Source organism: Hippocampus guttulatus, chromosome 7 (genome assembly GCF_054856545.1).
Source record: "Hippocampus guttulatus isolate MCC_2025c chromosome 7, RoL_Hgut_1.0, whole genome shotgun sequence".
In the NCBI taxonomy this organism is placed as follows: Eukaryota; Metazoa; Chordata; class Actinopteri; order Syngnathiformes; family Syngnathidae; genus Hippocampus; species Hippocampus guttulatus.
Genome location: NC_141267.1, coordinates 16,981,806 through 17,005,846, shown reverse-complemented (window position 1 = coordinate 17,005,846; position 24,041 = coordinate 16,981,806). Strand labels below are relative to the sequence as shown.

General features: G+C 42.3%; 3 protein-coding genes across 4 annotated transcripts in view; 2 read left to right on the top strand and 1 right to left on the bottom strand.

Moving 5' to 3' along the window:
• cpamd8 (C3 and PZP like alpha-2-macroglobulin domain containing 8) overlaps positions 1-14,690 on the top strand; it is a 48,962-nt gene extending 34,272 nt beyond the window's left edge. Inside the window, exons 31-44 of one of the 2 annotated variants that reach the window (XM_086115772.1) lie at positions 1,176-1,341; positions 1,425-1,511; positions 1,589-1,725; positions 2,351-2,506; positions 2,720-2,782; positions 4,782-5,056; positions 5,138-5,225; positions 5,897-5,971; positions 6,785-6,890; positions 8,222-8,332; positions 8,407-8,619; positions 10,464-10,538; positions 11,405-11,609; positions 12,880-14,690. In XM_086115772.1, the coding sequence (XP_085971898.1) occupies positions 1,176-1,341; positions 1,425-1,511; positions 1,589-1,725; positions 2,351-2,506; positions 2,720-2,782; positions 4,782-5,056; positions 5,138-5,225; positions 5,897-5,971; positions 6,785-6,890; positions 8,222-8,332; positions 8,407-8,619; positions 10,464-10,538; positions 11,405-11,609; position 12,880 (1,758 nt within the window). In that variant the 3' untranslated portion in view covers positions 12,881-14,690. Of the gene's footprint in view, positions 1-1,175; positions 1,342-1,424; positions 1,512-1,588; positions 1,726-2,350; positions 2,507-2,719; positions 2,783-4,781; positions 5,057-5,137; positions 5,226-5,896; positions 5,972-6,784; positions 6,891-8,221; positions 8,333-8,406; positions 8,620-10,463; positions 10,539-11,404; positions 11,610-12,848 lie in introns of both variants that reach the window. The other variant, XM_086115773.1, reaches the window with a different exon arrangement.
• Positions 14,691-16,982: 2,292 nt separating this feature from the next.
• Positions 16,983-19,093, bottom strand: cks2 (CDC28 protein kinase regulatory subunit 2). The gene is made up of 3 exons (XM_086114835.1): positions 18,881-19,093; positions 18,539-18,666; positions 16,983-17,387 (listed from the first exon to the last, which is right to left on the bottom strand). The coding sequence occupies exons 1-3, from the start codon at positions 18,937-18,939 to the stop codon at positions 17,344-17,346; spliced, it is 231 nt and encodes a 76-aa protein (XP_085970961.1). The 5' UTR covers positions 18,940-19,093; the 3' UTR covers positions 16,983-17,343.
• Positions 19,094-21,007: 1,914 nt separating this feature from the next.
• cimap1d (CIMAP1 family member D) lies at positions 21,008-24,023 on the top strand. Its single transcript, XM_086114834.1, has 3 exons — positions 21,008-21,247; positions 21,537-21,650; positions 23,325-24,023. The coding sequence occupies exons 1-3, from the start codon at positions 21,100-21,102 to the stop codon at positions 23,810-23,812; spliced, it is 750 nt and encodes a 249-aa protein (XP_085970960.1). The 5' UTR covers positions 21,008-21,099; the 3' UTR covers positions 23,813-24,023.
• Positions 24,024-24,041: the final 18 nt, after the last annotated feature.

Below are 24,041 nucleotides of genomic sequence, written 5' to 3'. Positions count from 1 at the left end.
AATTAGTTCATCGATTGTGATGCCCTTCGGTACACTTCCACTAAAATATTGCCTCAACCGCGTTCTTTCCATTCGTTTGGAGTGTGAAACACCGTGAAATGTCTTTTACAAGCCTTGTGAAAACAAAAAACACTTTTCCTGTTTGCCACATCGGATGTAGTGCTGATTTTACAAGTTTCATTTCATTGCATGGAGTCATCAAGGGCACCAAAAGGTGCCGTCCCACCAGCTGTAGGAGCACACTGCAGAATGGCTGATAGCTGGAAGGAAGGATGTGCTGGCAGGGAGCCCACTCCCATTTGTTATGCCTCAAGTCAGCACTGCAAATCTGATAACGTTTTTCACCGCGTCAAAACATCGACGGACATTTTGGTCTCATGAAGGACGATTTACATTCCTCCAGAATCAATTCTGCTTTTTGCCTGCGCTCTTCAGCACGTGCCTGGAGTTGTCTGTTACTCTTTTTGTTGTTTTATTCAATTGTCTTTTCTACCACAAAACCTTTCCTCTCCATCTGTACATAGTTGAACACATTGGGCCGACTTTTGGATTCATCCGTGCTGACCTCCCCCTTGATCTTTTACAACTGATCAAAAAATGCAAACCATTTAAATGGAAAAAAAAATCCATCACTTCAAAGCAAAAGATCCAATGGTTTCCAACTTCACTTTCTGAAAAGATGAATCCTGCACTTGCAATGAGCCGCTCTGGGGGCTTGTCATCTCACAGATTAGAGGGAAGGTCACATCTGTCAAAGATGAAAGCTCGCGTTCAACTTGTGCTGGAAGAGGGGGAAAGTGTATCCCAATGCCGCACCCAAATTGAAGATTTGATTGTGCGCGTGGGACATTTATGTCCACCTAATGGCTGATAGTATCGAGCACGGCTGAATGATGCTTACACAAGGTTCAGCACTGAAACGCAAGTGAAGCTGACACGCACCCACATATAAATGAGAATATATATATATATATATAGATATAGATATATCTATATATATATATTAGAGCTGTCAAACGATTAAAATATTTAATCTGATTAAAAATGCAACGGTCATAATTAACTCAAATTAACTCATAATTAATCATGATTATTCACACATTCACTAATATACAGTATATATATATAAACATAATCAAATACATGATGCTAGTCTCATGTGTCGTGTGGACCAGGAGGAGAAGGTGGCAGTGGCCAAAGCCAAGGACTTCCTTGAGACCAACACCTACTCGGCCGATGACCCTTACACCACTGCCCTGTGCGCATACGCCTTGTCTCTGCTCCGCAGCCCCTTTGCTCCCCTCGCCCTGCGCCGCCTCAACCACATGGCCATTATGCAAGGTACTCTCATCGTCATCACATCGACAAAACAGCCGATCAAAAGCGTTTAAAAAAAACGTCGCTGTCACTATACATGTGTGCAGATGGACTCACCCACTGGAGTCTGACTGGAAGCACAATGACGGACGAAGACACGTTCATGGGCTTTAGTGACGGAATCTCCCAGTCGGGTAGATGAACCGGTCCACTTAACAATCACCACGCAGACGCACACAGGCCTTATTAAGTGCTGAGCTTCTGTTGCCAGTGGTGTCGGCGGAGGTGGAGATGACGGCCTACGGCCTTCTCACCTACACCCTCCTTGGGGACGTGGCGTCAGCCCTGTCCGTGGTTAAATGGCTCTCCCAGCAGCGGAACGCGCTTGGTGGCTTCTCTTCCACGCAAGTAGGCTTGAAACTTGTCGTAAACATGTTGTCGTATGATAACACTAACTTTGTTTTTGCTCTGTCTCGCAAGTGAGTGCAATTTTATTGACTTCACAACAAGCAGCAGTTTGGCAGAATGAACAACAAAAAAAACGTTTGAAGCTCTTAAATGGTACTTGTAGTTGAAGTTTACTATCAACCTAAACATAAAATAAAGACAATTACAAATTGTGTATTTAATACAACCATATAACTTTGCCTTCAAGGGCGACTTAGAATTGTTTGGGTTTTTTTTTTTGCTAGCTTAGCGTTAACATGTAATGGGAAATGCCATTGACGGGCTAATGAATAGCATCTGTTTGGCAGTGAACACTAACAGTACAGCAACACATGTAGATGGACAAGATAACCATACCACAGGCAATTATTCTTTATCCTTTGCGAAGAGAAACTAATACTTTGACTGAGAAGATGTGTCCATGTACAGTATATCTGTGTGCCTTTATTCTGCCGCCACCAGGCGAAGTTGCAGCACCCAAAGGAATGACATTTCTCAAGGCACCGCTGAATACTTAACATTTGATCTGATGACTTTGCATCTCCGTCAGCAAGTTCTTTACCCACTTTCTTCACCCGTGTGCCAGGATACGTGTGTGGCACTGCAAGCGTTGTCCGAATACGCCATCCTGTCCTACGTCGGGGGTATCAACCTCACCATCTCATTGGCCTCCACCAACCTGGACTTCCAGGAGACCTTTGAACTCAACAAGGACAACAAGAAACTCCTCCAGAGCGCCAAGGTAACCACATCATGAATGTGAAGCGGCATTATTCAGTCACAACTGCAACCTTGCGAAAGGAACCAACATGAGTCAAACGAATCAGTAGATGGTTGCCGTATTATATGATGTGATAAAAGTCAAATGCTCAAAAGCTTGATGATAAGTGATTCACATATCCACTGTTGACTCCTTTTGACAGTTTTTTTTTTTGGTTGGGGGGGGGGGGCTCAGATTCCCAGCATTCCAACGGGCCTTTTTGTCAGCGCCAAAGGAGAAGGCTGCTGTCTCATGCAGGTAAGCAGTGTGACTCACACAAACGCACACACTTGTTGCACTTATGGCACGCGCTTACCTCATCGGCTCGCGGGGAAGAATTTGTTGGCAGCCGACAGCTTGTTGTTGCTCCTTTCAACGCACAAATGAATCATCCAATTGGAGTAATGTGGCAAAGTTTAGGAAATTGCTCTTTTTATGTCCCGCGCACCCCAGGACAGGATGCTGATTACTTCCTGCCTTGACACGGGACAAACAAAAAGCTCTTTTACGTGCTCGAGTATACTTTTTTTTTTCTTCTGATCTCTCCAGTCTTCTTATCGCTTGTTTTTAACTCTTTCAGTCCACAAGACGTACTTGTACGTCTTTTTAAAATTAGGCCCCGTCTACCAAGGACGTACTTGTACGTCTAAGTCTTTTTTTTTGCGTAATAGAGAGGAGGAAGATCTGATGCTATCTGTGAATGAGAATAAGCCGTTTGCATTGTAAATCATGTAAAAATGCGACCAGTAGGTGGCAGTGGTGCCTCACGTGCTTGAAATGCATGCTTTTACAAAAAGCTATTTTTCTCCCTTTTTTGCCCAGGAATCGCCATTTTCATGAAACTTGGCCATTTTGTAATGCCGATTGCTGAAGAATGTTTATATAACATTAGAACCAAATATTCTGTGGGCCTTGCAAGATCTGTCAAAATCCAGTAAAACGCTGGGATTGAGGGGGTTGCTCCAGTGAAAATGGCTGGCATTGAATGAGTTAAATGGTTGTTTTGTCTCTTAAAAGGATGTCAAACATATTCATTCTGGGTTAACGCGTTATAGCCTAAAATGCCTTGCAACTTATCCCCCCCACTATCATTCATTCTTCCGGCGTCTGTAGTTTCTGTTTCCAACTGCCGTAAACAACATCACACAGCTTTGGGCAGCAGCACCTGGCTTCTAATGATATGCATACAACAGCCCATCAAATGAAGGGCTGCGCGTGTCTGCGTTTGCGTGTGCGTGTCTGTGCGTCTGTGCATGTGTGCGTGAGTATGCAAGCGAGTTTGTTTGTGCATCAGATTCCAAGAATAACAACTGTGTTTTGACTGGCTTATGTTCAAGACCATGCAGGCTGATTTTTAGGAATGATCAAAGAATGAATGAAAATGGAAGGGGGGGGGGGGGTTGCCAGTCAATGAAACGTTGCAAGCACACACACACACACACACACACACCAAGCTCCTGATATCCTGAGACATCTCGCTTCTTTGCTTCCTCTGGTCAATGTTTAGTGTGGTATATACAGACTGTCACCAAACAGCTCCTTGTTATCCATCAAATAGGCCGATTGACTGATTATAAATTTGAAGACACTTGCAATATACACACCTTTATTGAACATGTCAAATTAGTTTAAATCTTTTCGAGGGGTACCATCTCATTTGTCCAGGCCAGTTTCATGTTTTTGTTAAAATTGGTTATTTATTATTGCTGTTCTCAGATTCCGGTTATTTCTGTGAGCCCTGTTGGGTTTTCTTTCATTTCATCCATCCATCCATTTTCTGAACCGCTTTATCCTCACAAGGGTAGCGGGGGGGGGGGGGGGGGGGGGGTGCTGGAGCCTATCCCAGCCGCCTTCGGGCAGGAGGCAGGGGACACCCTGAACCGGTTGCTAGCCAATTGTAGGGCACGCAGAGACGAACAACAATCCGCGCTCACACTCACACCTAGGGACAATTTTGAGTGTTCAGTCAGCCTGCCATACATGTTTTTGGAATGTGGGAGGAAACCTAGAGTACCCGGAGAAAACCCACGCAGGCCCGGGGAGAACATGCAAACTCCACACAGGAAGGCTGGACTTTTTTTCATTAAACAATAATTTTGTTCACCTGTGTGTATAGACACACACATTCCTCCTCTCTGTACGACTGTGTGTTGCCTGGTGTTGAATTGTATTTTTGAAATCCTGACTTTAAGCAACATTAAAATCTAAACAATGAATGCAAAGATAACCATGCACCCTGAATCCATATTCTACCCAGATTGACGTTTCCTACAACGTACCGGACCCTGTTTCAAAGCCGGCTTTCCAGCTCAAGGTGGACCTCAAGGAGCCTTTCCCGGGCCGCCATCCGCAGCCACCTCTTCCCTCCTCCTCCTCCTCCTCATCCTCCCGTCACCCACCCTCGCGACCCCGCAGCCGCGCCGACAACCGCTCGGAGCTCAACCGCAAGCGTCGCGCGCCCATCGACGACGACGACCCCGCGGCTCACCAGGACAAAATGGACTTCCACCTCTCCTTGGAAGTCTGCGCCAGGTGGGAGCGCCACCGCGACTTCCGGGCACATGCACGGGCTTTCCATTCCGTCCCCTCAGCTGATCTCAACCGTGTCTCCAGGTGGCTTCACTCGGGCTCCTCTAACATGGCCGTCATCGAGGTCCCCATGATCTCCGGTTTCCGAGCAGATGTTGAAAGTCTTGAAAGGGTGGGTAAAATCACACGAATTTACTTGCACGTGGTCTTTAGATGAAAGATTCTCAAACTTTTTGTTTCTAGGGGCTCCCTGAGAGGGGAGATTTTTTTTTTTTTTAAGTACTCTGCCATAATTCTAATGCCATTTTAAACATATGGAGTACTTGGCTGGGTACGTTTTATTTTCACTGGCTTTACCTATGCCACATAAAACATACTTGACCTTATTAATTCATTCACTCCCAAAGACGTTTTTAAACGTCTTTTCAGACTTGGCCCAGAATTGGTTGGTACTGAATGAGTTAAAAAAAAAAAAAAAAAAAAAACACACTTGTTAAAGCATTCATTCGCGCCTGTTCTAACTCTTCCTCAAACGTTTCTCCGAATAAGTGGCAATGCATGCTTGGTTCAAAACATTATTTCCCTCACATGTTGGATCGGGTTGGATAATTTAATCCAGTGTTTATTACGTTTGAGCGGGAGCTGTCCAGTGCTGACTTTTCCTATCCTTGTTAGTGCAGTGGAACCATCCAGGATGCAAATGTTAATATTTCAAAATGCCGTCTGCTGTAGGAAACTTTGTAAATGAATCCATTTGAGGATCAAGCGGTCGCCACCGTAAAGCCTGAATACAATACTTGAGTACAGTTGCTGAGGGCTGCTCCTTTGTGTATCCCTCAACAGCTGCTGATGGACAAGCGTGTGGGTTTGAAGAGGTACGAGCTCAACGGCAGGAATGTGTTGTTCTACTTCGATGAGGTGGGTTTCCATCCATAAGGAATAAACACACAAGAATAATAAGATCAAATATGTTTTTCAAATGCATATTTACATCAAGCAATAAGAGGATCGGTGTGGCATCTGTACATTAATAACTCATACTAGACTAGTAGGAAGTAGCTCGCCTGTCGACATGTTAGACTTTTGCCAAACAATAAAATAAAGCGCAAAACCGTCAGAAGGCTCTTAAGAAAAGGGGAAATTATAAAAATGATGGAAAAAATTGTTGTTAATTAATCTTTTGTAAATGACAATGTAACCGCCAATTTTATGATATTTATATTTTTTATACAATACATCTTTATTTATTGAGCACTTTCACAACAGCTGAAGCTGTAACAAAGTGCTTACAGAACATTGAACAGAAAAGTTCCCTGGATCGGTATGCCAAAATAGCACTTTTTCCACTCCTAAATTTGAGCAACAAAAGTTATCACGTTATAAAAGTGTTTTTTTTTTTAATAGTGTGTTTTCATGTATTTCTAGATTGCATTATACTTATTTTTAACCACGTATGTGGATAAAAAAGAAAAAAGAAAATGTAGGTACAACTTAGTTTTGGAGCTTGCACGGATTAACTGTATTACCATTCGTTTCAATGAGAAACATTAACTCGGTTTATGGAGTGTGAAAACAATACTGCGCGCACACGCAGTTGGAACTGAATGTGGTACTGCTATCGTAGTGCAGTACCGAAATGAATCACGGCTGGATTGTCAGTCATACTAATTGTCGAGTTTGTGTGGGTGTGCGTGCATGCTTGTGTGTGTTTGTCGCCTGCCTGCATCTCAGATCCCCAGCCAGTGCATGACATGTGTGGCCTTCCGAGCTGTCAGGGAATACATTGTGGGCAAGACGGCGCCTGTTCCTGTTAAGATCTATGACTACTACGAACCAGGTGTGCCTCCGACGCATATTTCACGTCACCCTGATTTATGAAAGGTCGTCTTTTTTTTTTTTTTTTTTTTTTAAGACAAATGAGTCCCGTGTTGCCATGTGTGTCGCGATTGTTTTGCGACCTTGTTGATTTGAAGCCCCTGTGTCTACCGTGAGGTCCGCAGGCCACATCCAGCCTTCCACGTCACTTGGTGGCTCACGAAAGCTTGCCACCATTTTTCCTTGTTTTATAGACAAAAACAGTTGTCGAGCATCGGAATGGTAATAATCAAATGCAACTTTTGTCGTTTTGTTTTCAAAGTCATTCAGTCTTTCTGTGTTTACGCAAAAGATACGCATTTTGTTTGGAATTTGTTTGCTCGCAATACAAAGAGTGAACTAGGGATGGGCGAGTACTGATACCAAGTATCGGTATCGATCTGATACCGGCCTTATTTTTTGGCATCTGTTCTTAGTGGAGGCTGCCGATACCAGCTATCGGTATTTAAGGTGAAGAAACAATGACCGTGAAGTCAAGTCCTCCTCTGCAGTAGCTGACGCAAAACTGCGGCAGTGTGACTCATCAGCAAATCACTATCGGTGTCAGAAAGAAAGATTTTGTTCACAATGTTCTGTCACAATGTTAATGAAATTTTATGTATCAAAAGTACAAGAGGTATTGGTGCACTAGTTCACTGAGTGCTCAAAGAACCATGACCTTAAAAACCTGAATGGAACGAAATACAATTCGGATTTCATTGTCAGTGCAGATACAGTATGCCAAGTGCATGCAGAGCAATGAAATTCATTTGACAGTTTTTACATATAGAGTGATTTTTTTTACATGCTTTTTTACTCTTAACTAACATTTATTGCCTGAAGGTAGCCATAACTTAGATGTGGCTTGTGAGTAAATTAATATGACACAATGATTTACAGCAAGATGTCAAACATACGGCCCGTGGGCCAGAACCGGCCCCCAAGGAGGTTCGATCTGGCCCGCAGGATCATTTAAAAGTAGAAGAAAATGCATTAAAGACACAGAATGAATATTTTTAATCAAATGCAATTCATGGATTATCCGATAGGAGGCACACTGTTTTGATCAGAGTAGAAGACAACATTGTTTTGATCAAAGAAAACAGCAGTCTCAGTCTGTCACTGAGACAGACCCAACACAGTAGACGATATCAATCCGCCAATGCTTCTTTATACCAAAACAAAGGAAAGACATGATATTTTGGTTATTTATAGCACAGTATGGTGTAATGTTAATGGTCCGGCCCACTTGACATCTACCGAGTCCGTATGTGGCCCACAATGTGAAATGAGTTTGACACCCCTGATTTACAGCCTTCGAGGCCACCCGCTTCTATAACGTCAGCGAGAGCAGCCCACTTGCCCGGGAACTTTGCGACGGCCCTACTTGCAACGAGGTGGAGAGTTCATCCAGTCATTGGACAGGTGAGACTTCAACCCCTCATGTTAGGCCCACCACTGCGAGCTGCCGTCAGTCTTCTGCAATGAGATTTCGACAGGTTTCGTGCAGGCAAACCCGTGCAACAACGTGTTTGGCTGCCTGGACGAGGAGCAGTTTGAACGCTGCATGTGTCACCGGGACTGCGGCTACGACGGGGCGCCCGTCTGTGGGTCCGATGGACAGATCTACCAGAACCAATGTCAGATGGAGGTGTTTGCCTGCCGGAATGGAACGCGCATCAAGCAGGTCCCCATGTCCCACTGTCCTCACAGTAAGAATGTTGTCAATGAACATTCACAGTATTTATTCACAGTTAACAGTTCTTCTTTCTACCCCCAATCTTGCTGCTGTAGACTGTACATTTCCCCAGTGTGGGACAAATAAAGGATATCTTATCTTAAAGGGAGAGTTTGCAGTTTTAAAACTGCTAGCAAGATTTGAATGTAGCCTCACTCTGCTAACGTCTGACACCTCTTAAAAATTAAATTAGAGTCACAAGAATGTTTTATGAATGTTACGAATGTCAGGTCACATTGACAATTAAGTGATTTTTAAAAAAATATTTTCCTTTTTGAACCTCCCCTTTAAGTCAGTGGCCTATAATAGGTTTGTTCACTGCTAGCTTACAAAAGAAAAAGTACACTCAGCTTGTAGTCAATGTCATGAGTAGGTTGCTCTATTGAACAACTTGTCTGACCACTCGCAACTGGTTCACAAACAATTTTAGTTTGCGGACAAAATTTTCAAGGAAAACATTGACTCCGTCGGAGCACAAAGCTTTGGTTTATGAAGAATCATTGGCATTCCCCGGAAAGGCTCAGTTTTTGTCTCTTGGCGAGCGAGCAATATCATCATTACGAAGGCTGGTTGTATTATTGTTGAAAAGCTCGACATCAGAGTCCAGTCTGTGATCTTGCTTCGGTTTGATTTCTGTGGAGTCTTCCATTTGCACGAACAAAGGCAGCTAATGAAGCGGTGACTTTTTGAAGGAAGCAAAGATCTCAAAATTGTAGGAGAGGTAAAAAAAATGTTGTTGGTGTGAATAAAGACTTGAACGGAGGTAGTTAGTGTTAGGTGACAGCTATCTATTTTGCCTCTTGATTTTGTGAAGGCTAAGACGCTGCGCAGTGATTTGCTAGCAAACACTTGATGGTATTTGTCACAGTTAAATGTGTTTTCACTTCTAGCTGTAACTTGCTTCGAACTAACTACACACAACATAAAAACACACATACGCCATAAAAACATGGTGAACAACTTCATTCTGGTGCTGGAATGGAGTCAATGACTGATTTAAGCTAAGCTAGTTAAGCTAGTTGCGTTTTTCTTTTTTTTTTAATGTTCTGTCATAGGTGTATGAGTGTGCATGTAGTGCTCACTAAATGTAATTAACTCTGTGTGTGTGTGTGTGTGTGTGTGTGTGTGTGTCAATTGTCATTGGTGTGTGCAGTGATCTCAATTGTGGAAACAGCTGCTCAGAGGTTGAGCTGATTACTGGATTTTTCTGCTTGCGCCCTTTTTCAGATCCCAACTCGACACACGCGCAAACACGCCCCCCCCCCACCCCTCTTCTCGCTGACCCTGCGCTGTATTAGAGAGAGCTCTGTGCAAATGACAGACTGCTTTTGTCCCAGCTCTTTGAAATCCTTGTCGCATTCCTTTTCCGACGCACAGCTCAACAACAAAAGGAGCTTTCACGAGTGCGGAAAACACGACTTTGAAGAGGAAGAAAGAAGTTCATTCGCCACCAACATGAACTTTTTTTTGGGGGGGTGTTTGTTTGTGTACGCTCATGCGCGGTAAGGCTCATTTGCCAATTTTGCGGAGGAGAAATAGACAATCGGATCGACTTCTGATCGTGCCGCCCACCTCTCAGTCGGGCTATTTTTAGAACAAATTTAATGCAGGCCTCCCATCAGGACCGAGTGAAGTTCATTATTTTGCCACAATGTGTTTTGGGGTGGATGAAAAAGCTTCTGCTTCCCATTTACTGCTCATGACGCAACAAGGAAACGCTGTTGTTTTGACAACCGGTCAGGAAATCTATGCTTTTAACCAAATGTGTGTGTGTGTGTGTGTGTGTGTGTCTGTGTCTGTGTGTATGTGTGCTTGAAGTGGAGACCAAGGTAGAGGACAAGCAGCCAATAGCGAGCCAGGAGACTGAGCACCCCTCAGTGCCTCTCCACACAGGTAATCTCAACAAACATACACACTCTCATATATGTACAGTGTATCTATATATCAATCAAACTAATTAAAATCTGGTGGGCTTTGGCTCCCCACCACCCTGCTCCCATTGATTTTTTTTGGGGGGGGGGGGGGGGGGCGCATGGGATGACCCAGACAGATAGACTCAGTCCTGCCGTTGCTGCTTAAGGCTGCACACCACTTCCTACTCATTTCAAAAGAGTATCATGGGATTTTCAAACAGAGATGCAAGAAAGAGGGATGATGGCATTTCACGAGGAAAATTGATATGGAGGTCGTCTGCGCATGCATGCTGTACATTCTCCTGCCGTCACGTCATGTCCACAATCTGATGAGGAGGACGAGAACTCGATTTTTACATTTGCACCTGCCGGAGACTTCCAGAGCATTCCTGGCGGGCTGATGTTAATTTTGGCACGTGAGGCAAAAAACAAAAAAAACCCACCTTTCATTGGATGTGACACACTGCAGATGTGTGTGCAGATGACGAGGTGAATATTTGCAATGTGCAACTTGTACACGTGTAAGTGTGAGGCAACATGCGGCGACTTGTTGGCTTCAGGTCACTGCGCTCAAGTCAAAGGTCTTCAGAGCACAAACTCTACACACTACGCAAGAATGCTGTCTCACAGTCTCATAAACACATATATAGATTGTTTACAGTAAAATAATGATTCTCAAACTTGTTTCTTAGTAGAAATTAAACATGGGACAAAATCGCCCAACAGCGAATTCCTGGACTAGTTATTTGCATCAGCATGCAGTGTGTGTGTGTGTGGAAAGAGTGAGAGTGATTTTGCGACATTTCACTTCTGGTTGCATGTGGGTGTTCAATTTTGTTTGTCCAGGTGAGGAGGATCAGGGCTCGATGGCCGATGTCGCCTACTACTCTTACGATTACGACGCAGACTCGGAGCCTTTCCTGGCAGATGGCGAGGCGCGGGATCCCAGTTTCGACGTCCCCCGAGCCGACCCGGACGCGCCACAGAAGATCCTCCTGCCCTCCGACGCCCAAATGCCCACAGCGAACACAAGGAACAGTCCGGAACGATGGTACCGTGCTCTCCGTACTCACTTGTGACCCTTATTCCGGCGTTTACCGACCTTTATTGAGCAAAGTCGACCATTTTCTAGGAGGAAAAAATACAATGGCGCACAACCAAACCAAAATGTCACAAAAGTTAGAGTGGTACCTTCAGATACATGTTCAGTCCATAACATGAACACTTGGATGTCAACTCCTCTTTGTCCGTTGAACTGAATTGAAATGCTAATGAGCCGTTGTACTGGTTAACAGAGTAATGGAATAATGAAATAGAATGTAAAGAATACAATATTTTGTGCATCAATGTTACCGTATTTTCCGCACTATAAGGCGCATTGGAGGATAAGGTGCAGCTTCAATGAATTACCAATTTTAAAACTGTTTTCAGATGTAGGGCGCACCGCATCATAAGGTGCATAGAATGAATAGAAGCTATAATAGTAGTTGCGGTTGCGTTATGCATCCACTAGATGGAGGTATGCTCAAGGGAAGACAATACAATACAATGCAATACGGCTTAATCTCTATAAAAGGCAAATAAAGTAAAGAAACAAAAAAGTGCTTTTATTTTTGAAAAGTACATATAATGCCGTTCTGTTTCATTATGTTTTAAAAATTAAATCAGTCAAATGGGATCCATTATTGTCCACACACTGTTGAAGGTGTTCATGAAAGTTGTCTATAATATATTCATTTTTGGTCTGAGAAAAGTCTCTAGCATCTCACAGTATCGATCAGAGTTTTCACAGTCACTGCAACGTTATCTGCTTCGAAGAAGTACGGACCCCTGATACAAAAAAAGTGTGTGTGTACTTTTTGAAATATGTGTACTTTTTGAAATTAAAAACACTTTTTTGCTTCTTTACTTTATTTGCCATTTTATTTAATCTACAAATGTGTCCGATCGTTTTGCCTGACCCTGTATAAGGCACATCGGATGATAAAGATTTTGAGAAATTGTCATGCTTTTCGGTGCGTCGTGTAGTGCGGAAAATTTGGTCATTGATTCCAACTACTCCTATCCTCTCAGTTTACTTACAACTCTGGAAATCTGAAATGTAGGCCTGTTTCGTGGAACACAAAACTAGACTCTTAAAGGTCGCGACGCAGTTCAATTGTAATTTCTGCCACCTAGTGGAAGACAATGTAATTGCTTCGGATCAATGATGTGAAATTGGCTCATTTCCTGCGGCACCCCGAATGTTTTCACAGCAGTGGTTGGGAATGACTGCCTTATTCTTTTTTAGGCTCACTGTCCTTATCATCTGTCCTCCGCAGAAATGCCGGTGTGAAGCCATACCCAACGTCCAGTTTGTACATTATTTGTGAATACGCGAGCGAATGGGAAGTGAAGAGAGAAGCAACATGAGCTCGTCCGTGAGTGGATGTCTGCGTGTGTGTATATACAGTACGTGTCTGTTCGCTCTCCTCTTCCTCGGATCAACATCAGCTCTTTGTTTTATTCACCGTACTGCCTTTATAATCACTCGTACGACGACGACAACAACAACAAAAAAAATCAAATATTTGCTTTTTTTGTAATTACAACCAACTTTAAGATATGGTGTTATATTTTTATCTGTGGTATTTATTTGTAGCTAGCGCTCATATCATTATTACTTTTTGTAATTGCCCATACATAAATGATGTTATGGTCCAGTCACTTCAATGTGCAGTTTTTTTGGAAATAATTTATAGCCATTTTAAAGAGGGGACATATTATGGAATGCTAAATTGTTAATTGTTTGTATCCAAATAGTCTCCAGAGAGCCGTCCCACCCATTAAGTATGAAATTACACAACCAAGGAAAATCTATTTTGGGATGTTTTACATTTTTGGGGTTTATGATGTAACAATGGGGCTAATTTACATCATACCCCCCCCCCCCCCACACCTTCCAGGCCGAGTTTGTCCGCTCATGAATTGGCACGTAGCCTCGGCGTGGAAATCTAAAGGTGCTAATTTGCCAAAGTCAAAAGTGTTGTTGGATGCACGGATTATTTTAAAGTAACGGGGTTAAGATTCTGAAAAGCTAAATTGTCGATGTAAAAATATAATCCATGCTTTCATTATGTTTGGGGCCGCTCACTCTTTTTCACTTTCCAGACTGGGCTAGTAGTTGCCACTCCCCACTTCACAACCCCCCCTAGCTCCGCCCCTGCATGTTAAAAATTGAGTATTTTGTCAGAACAATGGAGACATCTGACAAATGTTTATTGTTAAAAAAAAAAAACATAATATGCCATACTTTAATACATTCATTGGAATGTTTGCTGAAAAACAAGTCGTGCTTGACAATCGGGTCTCCCAAAGTTACTGCAGCACATCTGAAACAAATTTTAAATAATACAGAATACATGAAATTAATACAATTTTTAAAAAATTAATGGATTGGAAAAAATCTGGGAAATAGTGTGTCAAAAATAAACATTGGACTCAGTTTGGGAAAACCCCTGCTTTGCAGATACAGTACATAAGCTGAAACAAAGCCGCACAGCAAAGAGATTCAAATTCCGTCAGGACAAAGGTGGACTGATAGGCAACCACGAGTCCCTGGTGGACTCGACCCCATGCGCGGTGTTTGTTTTAGTTTTCTCAAACGGACTCGCACCAGGACACTCCGAGATAACTTCCCCTGCTTTCCACCCGCCTAGAGATTTGATTGTACAGTTCATAAGCTATTTTGTTTAGGTTACATTTTCATCTATGAAGCAATCAAAGAAACAAATTGAGAATTTTTTTTTTCCCGCAATTGCTGTAAATGTTCCAAATTAGATGACGCTTATATCAAACACTCAGATTTTTAAATAAAGAAACTTTTTTTAAAAAAGTGTATACATTGATGTCATTTCCCCTCGTTGATTTCATAGCTCATCTTATATTTTGTCTTTGTATGCCTGGTTGGGTACATTATTGTAACCTTAAAAAAAAACAATAATAATAATTTGTCGTTTCGATGAAATGTCACGCTCCCCAAATACTGCTGTAAAAATTACATACCGGTATTGACATTTTCGGGGGTCAAGAATAATGATCAAATATTCCTTGTGATGTATTAAAACTATTTAATAAAGATAAAATACTTGAATGTTTTTTTTTATTGCATTTTAAATTTATATTTCAGGGTGGGTAAAAACCATCCGTCCATGCTCCCCCGTGGGGGCAGCCGCTTTAGCAGGGAAGTGCAGACTTCCTTCTCCCAAGCCAATTTTTTCCAGCTCTTCCCGGGGGAACCCAAGACGTTCCCAGGACACCCCGGAAACAAAGTCTCTCCGGCGTGTCAACCAAGACAGCCCCTCAACATCCCGACCCGTGAATGCTCTGCCCCTCTCTTCACCCCGAGTGTCCAAAACATGCGGCCTCAAATCCGATGATACGACTACAAAGTCAATGATCCCACGGCGGCCAAGGATGTCCTCGTGCCAAGTCCATAAATGGACGCCCCTTATGTTTGAACATGGTGTTCGTTATGGACAATCCGTCATGACCACAGAACCCCAACAACTAAACAGCACTAAATTTCTGATCGGGGGGGGGGGGGGGGCGGGGGGGTGTTCCTCCCAATCACGCCCTTCCGGGTCTCACTGTCATTGCCAATCAGAACATTTAAGTCTCCCCCAGCAAAACGAGGGAGTCCCCAGCGGGGGCGCGCTCCAGCACATCCTCCAAGGACTCCCAAAAGGGTGGGTACTTTGAGCTGCTGTTTGGTGCATTGGCACCAATAACATTGTGTGTGTGTGTGTGTGTGTGTCTCTCACAAAACCTGCCATTTGAACGGGGGTGTAGACTTTTGAAACCCACTGTAATTCATATTTACATCAAATCCCAATTTTGTCGCTAACCAAGTTGTTTGGAGCTGTACGTGTGTGTGTGTGTGTGTGTGTGTGTCTCATGAAGTGAGGTTGGATATCCAGCTGTGTGTGTACGACAAGATCAATGGGGCTTGCTCCTGGACGGCAGGTGTGGGCTGCGACTTTCCCAGGTGTGCCGCACTCGAGTTGACACCAGCGTCAGTCTTCAATCCTGTGATTAGGTGATTTCCGTCAAGCCGAGATGACGAAATGCTGTCACTCATTTTTTTTTGCCTTCACGCAAGACTGCAAATTCGCTTTGAAAAGGCTTGCCAGGACTCGTTCCCACTTGTTTTGGGTTTTTTTGTGCTCGTATATGTGTTACATTACTGCAAAAAGGGAGGGGGGGGGGGGGCAGTTCTAGTCGGCCGGCTGGACGCACTGACAATAATGTTCTGCTTTATGTGTGTCTGTCTATGAGAGAGAGTGTGAGTGACTCTGTGGCCTCACGCCCCCCAGCTCCTGAACACGACTGCTCGATTCGATCCATGGAGATGTCCTTGGAAAACCTGGGGCCCAGCAGCAAGAATCACAGCTCGAGGTAATTGTCTTCCCTAAGGCCTACGAAATGTATTTTAGGTCAGACTGGTCCCTGAACCTCTTGATGAGCATCAGTTAGCCAAATTTGTGTTCATTTGTTTTGAGGCAGACTGTTAATGTGGTGAAAATTTACAACTATGACAACCCAGACTAAATTTACAGTCGTTCATTCCCCGAGTTACAAAGGTTGCCGTAATCGTGTGGATTTAGTGTCCTCTTGTGGCATCTTGTGGCATTGCAGAAAGAACATGAAAAATTGGGTAAGAGCCAGCCGGGTACTGTAGGTTGCACAGGAAAAGAAAAAGACAATTAGGTGAATTTGTGAATAACCCACAAATATTCTTACAATTGCTGTATAGAGTGAACATAAAAAGTTTACACACCCACATTTTGTGATAAAATGACACCAAGATCAATCATTCCAAAACGTTTCAATGAAAATAAAACAGGAGCTGGCATATACGGCATTAACAAGAGGCACCATTTGAAGTGCCTCTTGTTAATGGCGAAAAAAAAGTCCATCTGTTCAACTCTTATATTCTAGTCATGAGTGTGTGCACCCTCCTACATTTTTTTAAACATCCTGGGTAACAATGGTGGAAAAGGTTTGGAAAATTCTTAATTCAAAAACCATGCATTTGAACAGGGGTGTGTAGACTTTTTCATCAACACTTATTGTACCCCAAAAAAGTCATGTTTTCTCACAATGTAGTTAGGTGTGAAATTTTGGCCTGCTTTTTTAAACAGTATACAGATTCTAATGATGCTATATTTTAATCAGCTTTTTAAATTTTTGGTTAAAAAAAAACTCAACTTGTTTAGAGGCCTCCATGGCAACAAATAATTAGTCATGTGTTTTGAACAGCACCAGCTGTCGTAACCGAACTCTGTTAAAGTGAACTGTTGCCATCTGGACTTGGGAGTGATGCTTAAACTGTCCATCCCCTAGCCCGCTAAAGTCAAAATAAACCAAGTAATAATGAGGCATGTTTTCATTCACAACATTTTAATTTCTTCAACAACAAATTGCAAACATTTGGGGGATGGTGAAGAACAATGACGAGAAAATATTTACAATCTGGAATACAATGAAAGTACTTAACAAATAAAGCATAAAAAAGTACCACAACGTGGTATATAAACCATCAGTAAAAAAAAAGGTATTCAAACATACAACCTAGGCTTCACTTGGCTAATCGGGTCTTTTCACTTCAAAGGGATGAAATTTGAAAGAGGACAATTGAACCAGGCCGGGGTTTGTTCTCTTTGTATAAATACGATGGAATCAAAGTGGACATTGAACTACAAATGTAGAGAAAACACAAAATGGCAGATCAGCGACGTAACACATCAGTGCTTGGAGAGCGGTCTTCGGAACAGTAGGATGTGAGGCTCTGTGGAGGAAAGGACAAACTAATTAACTATACATTTCTACGCCTGGAGTCCTTTAAATAATCACCACTCATTTGTAACCGACAACATGTTAGATTTTTTTTTTGTCCAATCAGATTTCAACCTCTGTGTCGCCATGCCAATCTAATCTGCCCAAGCTCTTTGAAATCAGTCGTGCTGGCTGATGTAACCTCAACTAGTGTACATTAGCAATGGGACTCATCAGATTTCAAATTGACCCTGACATGGTCAGGATTGGCCTTTGATGACATCGGCATCGTTCCATCCTCTGATCGGTTGATCAAAGCCAAACGTAAACATCGTTGACTTGCAAAAGGCATCTGTACACATGTAAGACTTAATAATCAGCATCCCTGATGATTATGACTTATTTATATTTTGTTCATCTTTTTGTGTTAATAGACCAATATTGTTTCGGAACTGCTCCTGATGATGTACGCGGCACAGTTGCATGCTGTTATCTTGTGTTTTTGTATAGTATCTGGTTCCGAGTATAATTGTGACAAAATAGTTGTGGTATCACTATCAGGAGGTGGATTAAGTGCCATGGTGAGACGAACATCTGCATGCATAAAAACGATAATCCTGAAATATGACCCCAAAATAAGTAATGGAACAAATTGTGATAAAGCTTGGAAGTATTTTTCAAAGTGATAGACAAACTATGTCACTAGTAATTTATGAAGAAATGATTTCCCATGTATGCTCAGTGCCCCCCCCCAAAAACCCAAATAAAATCTCACACATTATGCCTGTATTAAGGCTGACAAATTAATTGCATTGAAATAGACGTCGCAATGATACATATTCGGTGCTTAAGAAGTGCAGTCCGCATGTTTACATGTAATTAAGGCTTTCACAATCAGGATTTTGGAGACTATCGCAGAGTTTAAAAACAGAGATGCGTCAATCTGTTTACTGTACAGTCAATCCACACTATTCGCTAATCATGAAGCTTTGAGAAATCGCCCTGTTTTGTGAACCAACTGAATGGAAAGCGTCATTTGGACATCACTACCAAATATTGCTCGAGAGAAACACAAAAATACGAACGACACCAAGTGCCTCGGGAACGTCAGTTAAGGTCTTGAACAGACAAAATGGTGGGCGTGTGCTCTTGCGGATGACTCGCCTGGTTTGTGGATCATGTAATGTATCCATCCTTGGCTCTGCTGCACGCCGAGGCCCCGCCACTCCTCTTCGGACATGAGGTGCGAAGCGGGCACCAGTTTGGACAGCTGCTTCGGTAACATCACATGCCTAACGGAACACACACACACACACAAAAAGACCATTTCACGTTTGGACGGTTCTAAAGCGTTAGCTCACATTCAAACGACGACATTGCTAACAAAATCGACATTCATTTCAATGGCAGTTGGTGTAAACGCATTGTTGTATAACTAACAACGATTAAGTAATGTATAAAAGTTAAACAACTTATGCAATGCTTGTGATATAGTTGCCCGTTTACCTGTACTCGAAGGCGTCGTCGTTGTATTTGTCAGAGTAGTAAATATCCTTCTTCGACATTTTAACGCAGCAGGTAAGGCGGAATGAAGAGAAAAAAATAGGGAAGGAGTAAATACAAATGTTTTAGCCGCCGACCAACAAATAGGTCAAGTCGTTCGTTGACAAAATAGCGACAAGTGTTGGTAACCAAGTTTCAATTGCTGCAGACTGGAAGGTTGGGTTCGTGAACGCAATATTTATATATATATCAGGTTCAAAAAGTAACGTTCGCGTCCGCGCATTCGTCCGATTGGTCGAGGCGACATGACGCTCCAAGTACAGCCAATTGAAAGCCAATCGGAATTGTCTACTGTCAATGAGGTCATGCTTTCTTCTTCTTTGGTGGGATGTTTGTGCAGGTTGGAATCTGTTCATAATCCTTAGCACCACCTAGTGAATCCTTAAAACAAACAGGAAACGGTATTTTGATGACTGTATTCCTTGATGAACGTGCAAGGGTCTTTCAATAACGGTACGCGGTGTCAGAACACGTAGTCAATGTAGTGGTTGTTTTATATTTATGATTAACAAGTGTTTTTAAATTCAAATATTTACTGTAATTGTGACCTAGTGTAGTGACAGACTACTTGGACACCGGACGCATTTCTATTTCCTTTGAGTGGTCTGCAGCATGCAGACCATTTCCTCTCTGCTTGAGCCTACTGTGCTTTCCATTCCTGCTTGAGAGCCATCTTATTTCCACTTTTTTTTCTCAACATGTGCATACGTTTACATCACTTATACACTGCAAACAAGCGTTTCGGGTTCCCAACTCTGAAGTGGCCGGCAGCCTGTTAAAGATTAATGCTTGTTTTCTTCGTATGTCACTTGTCAAGCCTCTCGGTTACGGTGGCCATCAAATCTGCAAAATGGCGAGGGTCACTGGAGGGCACAGAAGCAGAATATTTTCATGACACCATTTCCATATTTATATGACATACCAAAAGGTTGCTAGTTGAATTAAGATAAAGCGCACAAACTAGACGGGCTGTAAATATTATGCCCATCAAATCTGCAAAATGGCGAGGGTCACTGGAGGGCACAGACGCAGAATATTTTCATGACACCATTTCCATATTTATATGACATACCAAAAGGTTGCTAGTTGAATTAAGCTAAAGCGCACAAACTAGACGGGCTGTAAATATTATGCCCAAAAAAAATCTGGTTCGGTACTGACCTTCGTTCGAAGGTCACGATTTGGCACACGCTTTTTTTTTTTTTTAACAAACACAAAAGTGATGCATTAATCTGTATTACAAACTACACAAACAATTAGCACATTTATTATACATAAATATTTTTGTTTTAGGTTAGGTTAAGCTGATGTAAAAATAATGGCAAGTGAACTATGAATAAAAGAAACGGCATTTTATGTACTTCAGTTAGAGTTGGTAGTATTTATGTATTTGAAAATTGCATGGTACTGCATTGATTAATTGCTCAGCTGTCATGGAGAACTCTTGACTTTTAAATAGAATGCTAGGAAATGTTGTGACAAGCATCACGCAGGGTCAGATCTGGCCTTTTGGGGCTTGACATTATCATCCATGTCATGCCTCTTCCTTTTGGAATGCGGCGTATCCATTCACTGCAGGGGGCTGAGAGATAAGCCCCGAGCGGTCTCCGTGGTGACCACACGCATGGCTGATGAGTGATATTACATGAGTGGAAAGTGGAAAGGCGGGAGGGAGCTTTGTGGTTTGCCTGGTGAAGAGAAAGAGCGAGAGAGATAATGTTGCAACGGCAGGTAGGAGATGGAAGGAGGGGCTCCTCACCTGCGTAAACTGACGAGCAACGGGGGTCTTCTTCAGTGCTGACCTTTTGGAAAGCATTCATGGTGACAAACCATATTTTTGAGGGGCGTCATTTTTAAAGAGAGCGATGGAGAAACGGTACCCGGCTATTGCAGGCAGAGAGAAAGGTGAGTTCAACCATTTTCAATTCATGTTTTTGATGAGTTAAAAGGACTGCAATATATGTATTAAAAAGTACTTAGTCCATTTTTATCTTAGTTACATACATCTTTCTTTGATTGTGCATTAAATATGGTGCATACACAATTCCATCTGTTTCTTTCTGCCGTCTGATGGAAGAGTCCTGTCTGGCATTATACGTTGCTGGCATAGATAGCTGAACAAAGGGGCATGATTCACATTTTTAATATAATAATATAAAATAATGATCTGTTTCAATTTGCTCCACTGTGTCTACACAGGACCCGGCCCAGGGCAATACGGGCTACCCCCTACCATTGGCTTTATTGGCCACGACTTGACGAAGCAAACAAGCCCCGCATACTCCTTCCACGGCAGGATGAGTGACAAGAGTAAGCCTACCTTCTATCTCATTTCAAATAACAATTATAATGCTTAGTATCCAATGTTGAATGAAATCCAAAACAAAATCCTCTAATCATGCAGGGTAAAAACTACACCGACAGTCATGAAAAACTCATATTGTGTATTGTGGTTATGTACTGTAGTTTGGAATGTGAACTGCATCGTGCAAACATGGGGCTCAATCTAAGTGAACTGCAACACATCAACGTACATTAACGTCTAAAGGATTCTTTTTCAAGTAGAGTCTTGTGTTTAATGTTTCGTTTTTGTGTGCAGTGTATTGTGTTGACTGCAGTCCGGGACCTCAGTACCACATCGATGCGAAGATGACTCACTTCGGGAGAGACGGCACACCTGCATACTCCATGTTGGGCAGAACTAAAGTAAAAAGTATGTGATGATCTTTAACATTCTAAATGTATCTTTTTTTTTCAAGTCAATTTTAAACAAATTATTTAAAAAACAATGCAATCCTTAACGTTAAGATTGACATTATTTTATGCTTGTGTCTTTCATGTCCGTGTTCCAATTCACTATTTTGTCCACCAGATGGCACAATTTTCGCATTCAAAGCACCCCGCATCATTTCACAGCCTTTGTTTTTTTGTGTAATGTAATCATAAAAGACAAAAAAGGTACTAAATCTAGTTAATGGTTGATATATACAGTATATTTCACTTTGAAATAGTTGTAAATGGTTGACTAGTTTTAAAGTTAAAAAAATAATAATAATAATCCAAGGTGGCTCGAAAGTTACGATACCTTCTCTCTATTTCGTTCGAGGTGTGCTGACAGCTCTGAGGCCATCAAAATTTGCCAGCTTCGACTTTGCATGTCTATCTTTGCATATCTTTTCCTTGCCCGCGGCTCGCCCTTTGTCAATGGAGCAGTGACGCAAAATTGCTTGCCAATTTTCTGTCCCTATCTGCAGAAACGCAAAACGAAATGGAAAAAAGGTAGTGCGTCGTGACTTTTGGGACACAACTTATTTATTATTAACTTGTTATATTTCTACAGCAGTTTTTTTGTTTTTGGTAAGCTCACAATTTATGTGCAGAGTGAGCGCTATATAAATAAAGATGTTTACCATGTGGAAATGTATGTTAGTACCGCAATAAAAATCCCTGGAATCCTTATAAACTCAACTTCAAATATACATTTAAAAAATGACCAGAAAACAAATTAATAACAGAAGTAGAATTAGAATATCCAGTATTTAAATTACAGCAAAAAAAAAAAAAAACAATAGTGTCTGTTCCTGCTGTATGCAAATTGGCCTCTTAGGTGCAGTGTGGTGACATGCATGCATGCATGCCGTACACATTGGAAAAGAGGGGAAGACGAAGATTGGTCTCTATTAATATAATGTGCCCAAAGTGTTTGTGCCTGAATATTGGTTATTGAAGAAATATTAAAATGAGTAACAAAGCAGAATTAGTAGATATTAAAATTACAGCAATACAAAACAAAGTATCTGTTCCTGCTGTGCACGGATTGGCCTCTTAGAGGCACTGTGGCGACATGCACGCATGACATAAACACATTGGATGAGAGAAGAAGAAGATAGTTGCGATTGAGCTCTATTAACATAATGTTCCTACAGCTTTTGTGCCTGAATATTGGTTGTTTGAAGGAATATCGCCCCGGACTTGGATGCTAATATTCCGTTAGCATGTCAATAGGATTTTACACTGACCTCAGCATTGGCCCTGACGATATTTTTCAACTTATGTATGTCTTGTATTTGAATATTCAATGTGTGTAAATCTTGTTGTTTTGTGTTTCGTTTCACAATGAACTCCAACTGGTGTGACAGTTTTAAAACAGGCCCACGGATGGCAGAATCATATAAATTGAGACGTTTGTCATGCAAGTGGTGCATTCAGGGTACATTCACATTGGGAACTTGCCTATACAGAGCTTTGCTTAGTATTTTCATCATTTTTCTTTGATTATCATGTTTTTTAATTGGCAGAAGCCAATATGGAAATCACGATTAAATCTCAATTCATTACCCAGCCGGACTTGACCATATATATTTTTTTTAAATCTTTCCCCCTGTAGAGGAACCCTTCCACACCCCTGGACCGGGGACCTATAGCCCAGAAAAAGCTTCGACCTGCAATCTCCAGCGCCGACCCCCTTCCTTCACCATGGGCCGCCGCACGCGTTACCGCACCACGGACTCCGTGCCCTCTCCCAACAAGTACACGCTCCCTCCACTCATGGGCTCTCACATCCCAAACAAGCCGGCCGGCGCCAGCTACACAATGTCAGCTTGTTTCAGCCAAGGCGGGCCGTCCGTAGATCTCGCCAAGACGCCGGGTCCTTGTCGGTATAATAGCACACACCCCAGCGTTTATCTACGCAGGCCACCTGCTTTTTCCATGTTGGGGCGACACGGAGTACCCACGGAAGACATGGAGACACCTGGACCTGGATCTTATAACCCAGAAAGAGTAACAGTGCACAAAACTCGGGCCCCAGCCTTCTCCATGGGGATTAGGCACTCTGAGTATGTCACTCCACTGGTCGTCACTGTTTCCGATTGAACATTAGCCACAACGTAGCCACACTTGTGCAATCTAATGAGCACTGCAGCATTGACAGTCGGATTTGCGAACGCACAGTAGCACAGTTAGGAGGTGACTTATTAGCTCTTTTCATTTAGTGATGTTTCTTCGCACGCTTTATTTTATTATAATGGCGTTTTCTTCATCTTCTCATTTATAAGGCATAAAAAAAGTGTCATCGCTGAACAACTATTGATTCCATCTGGTT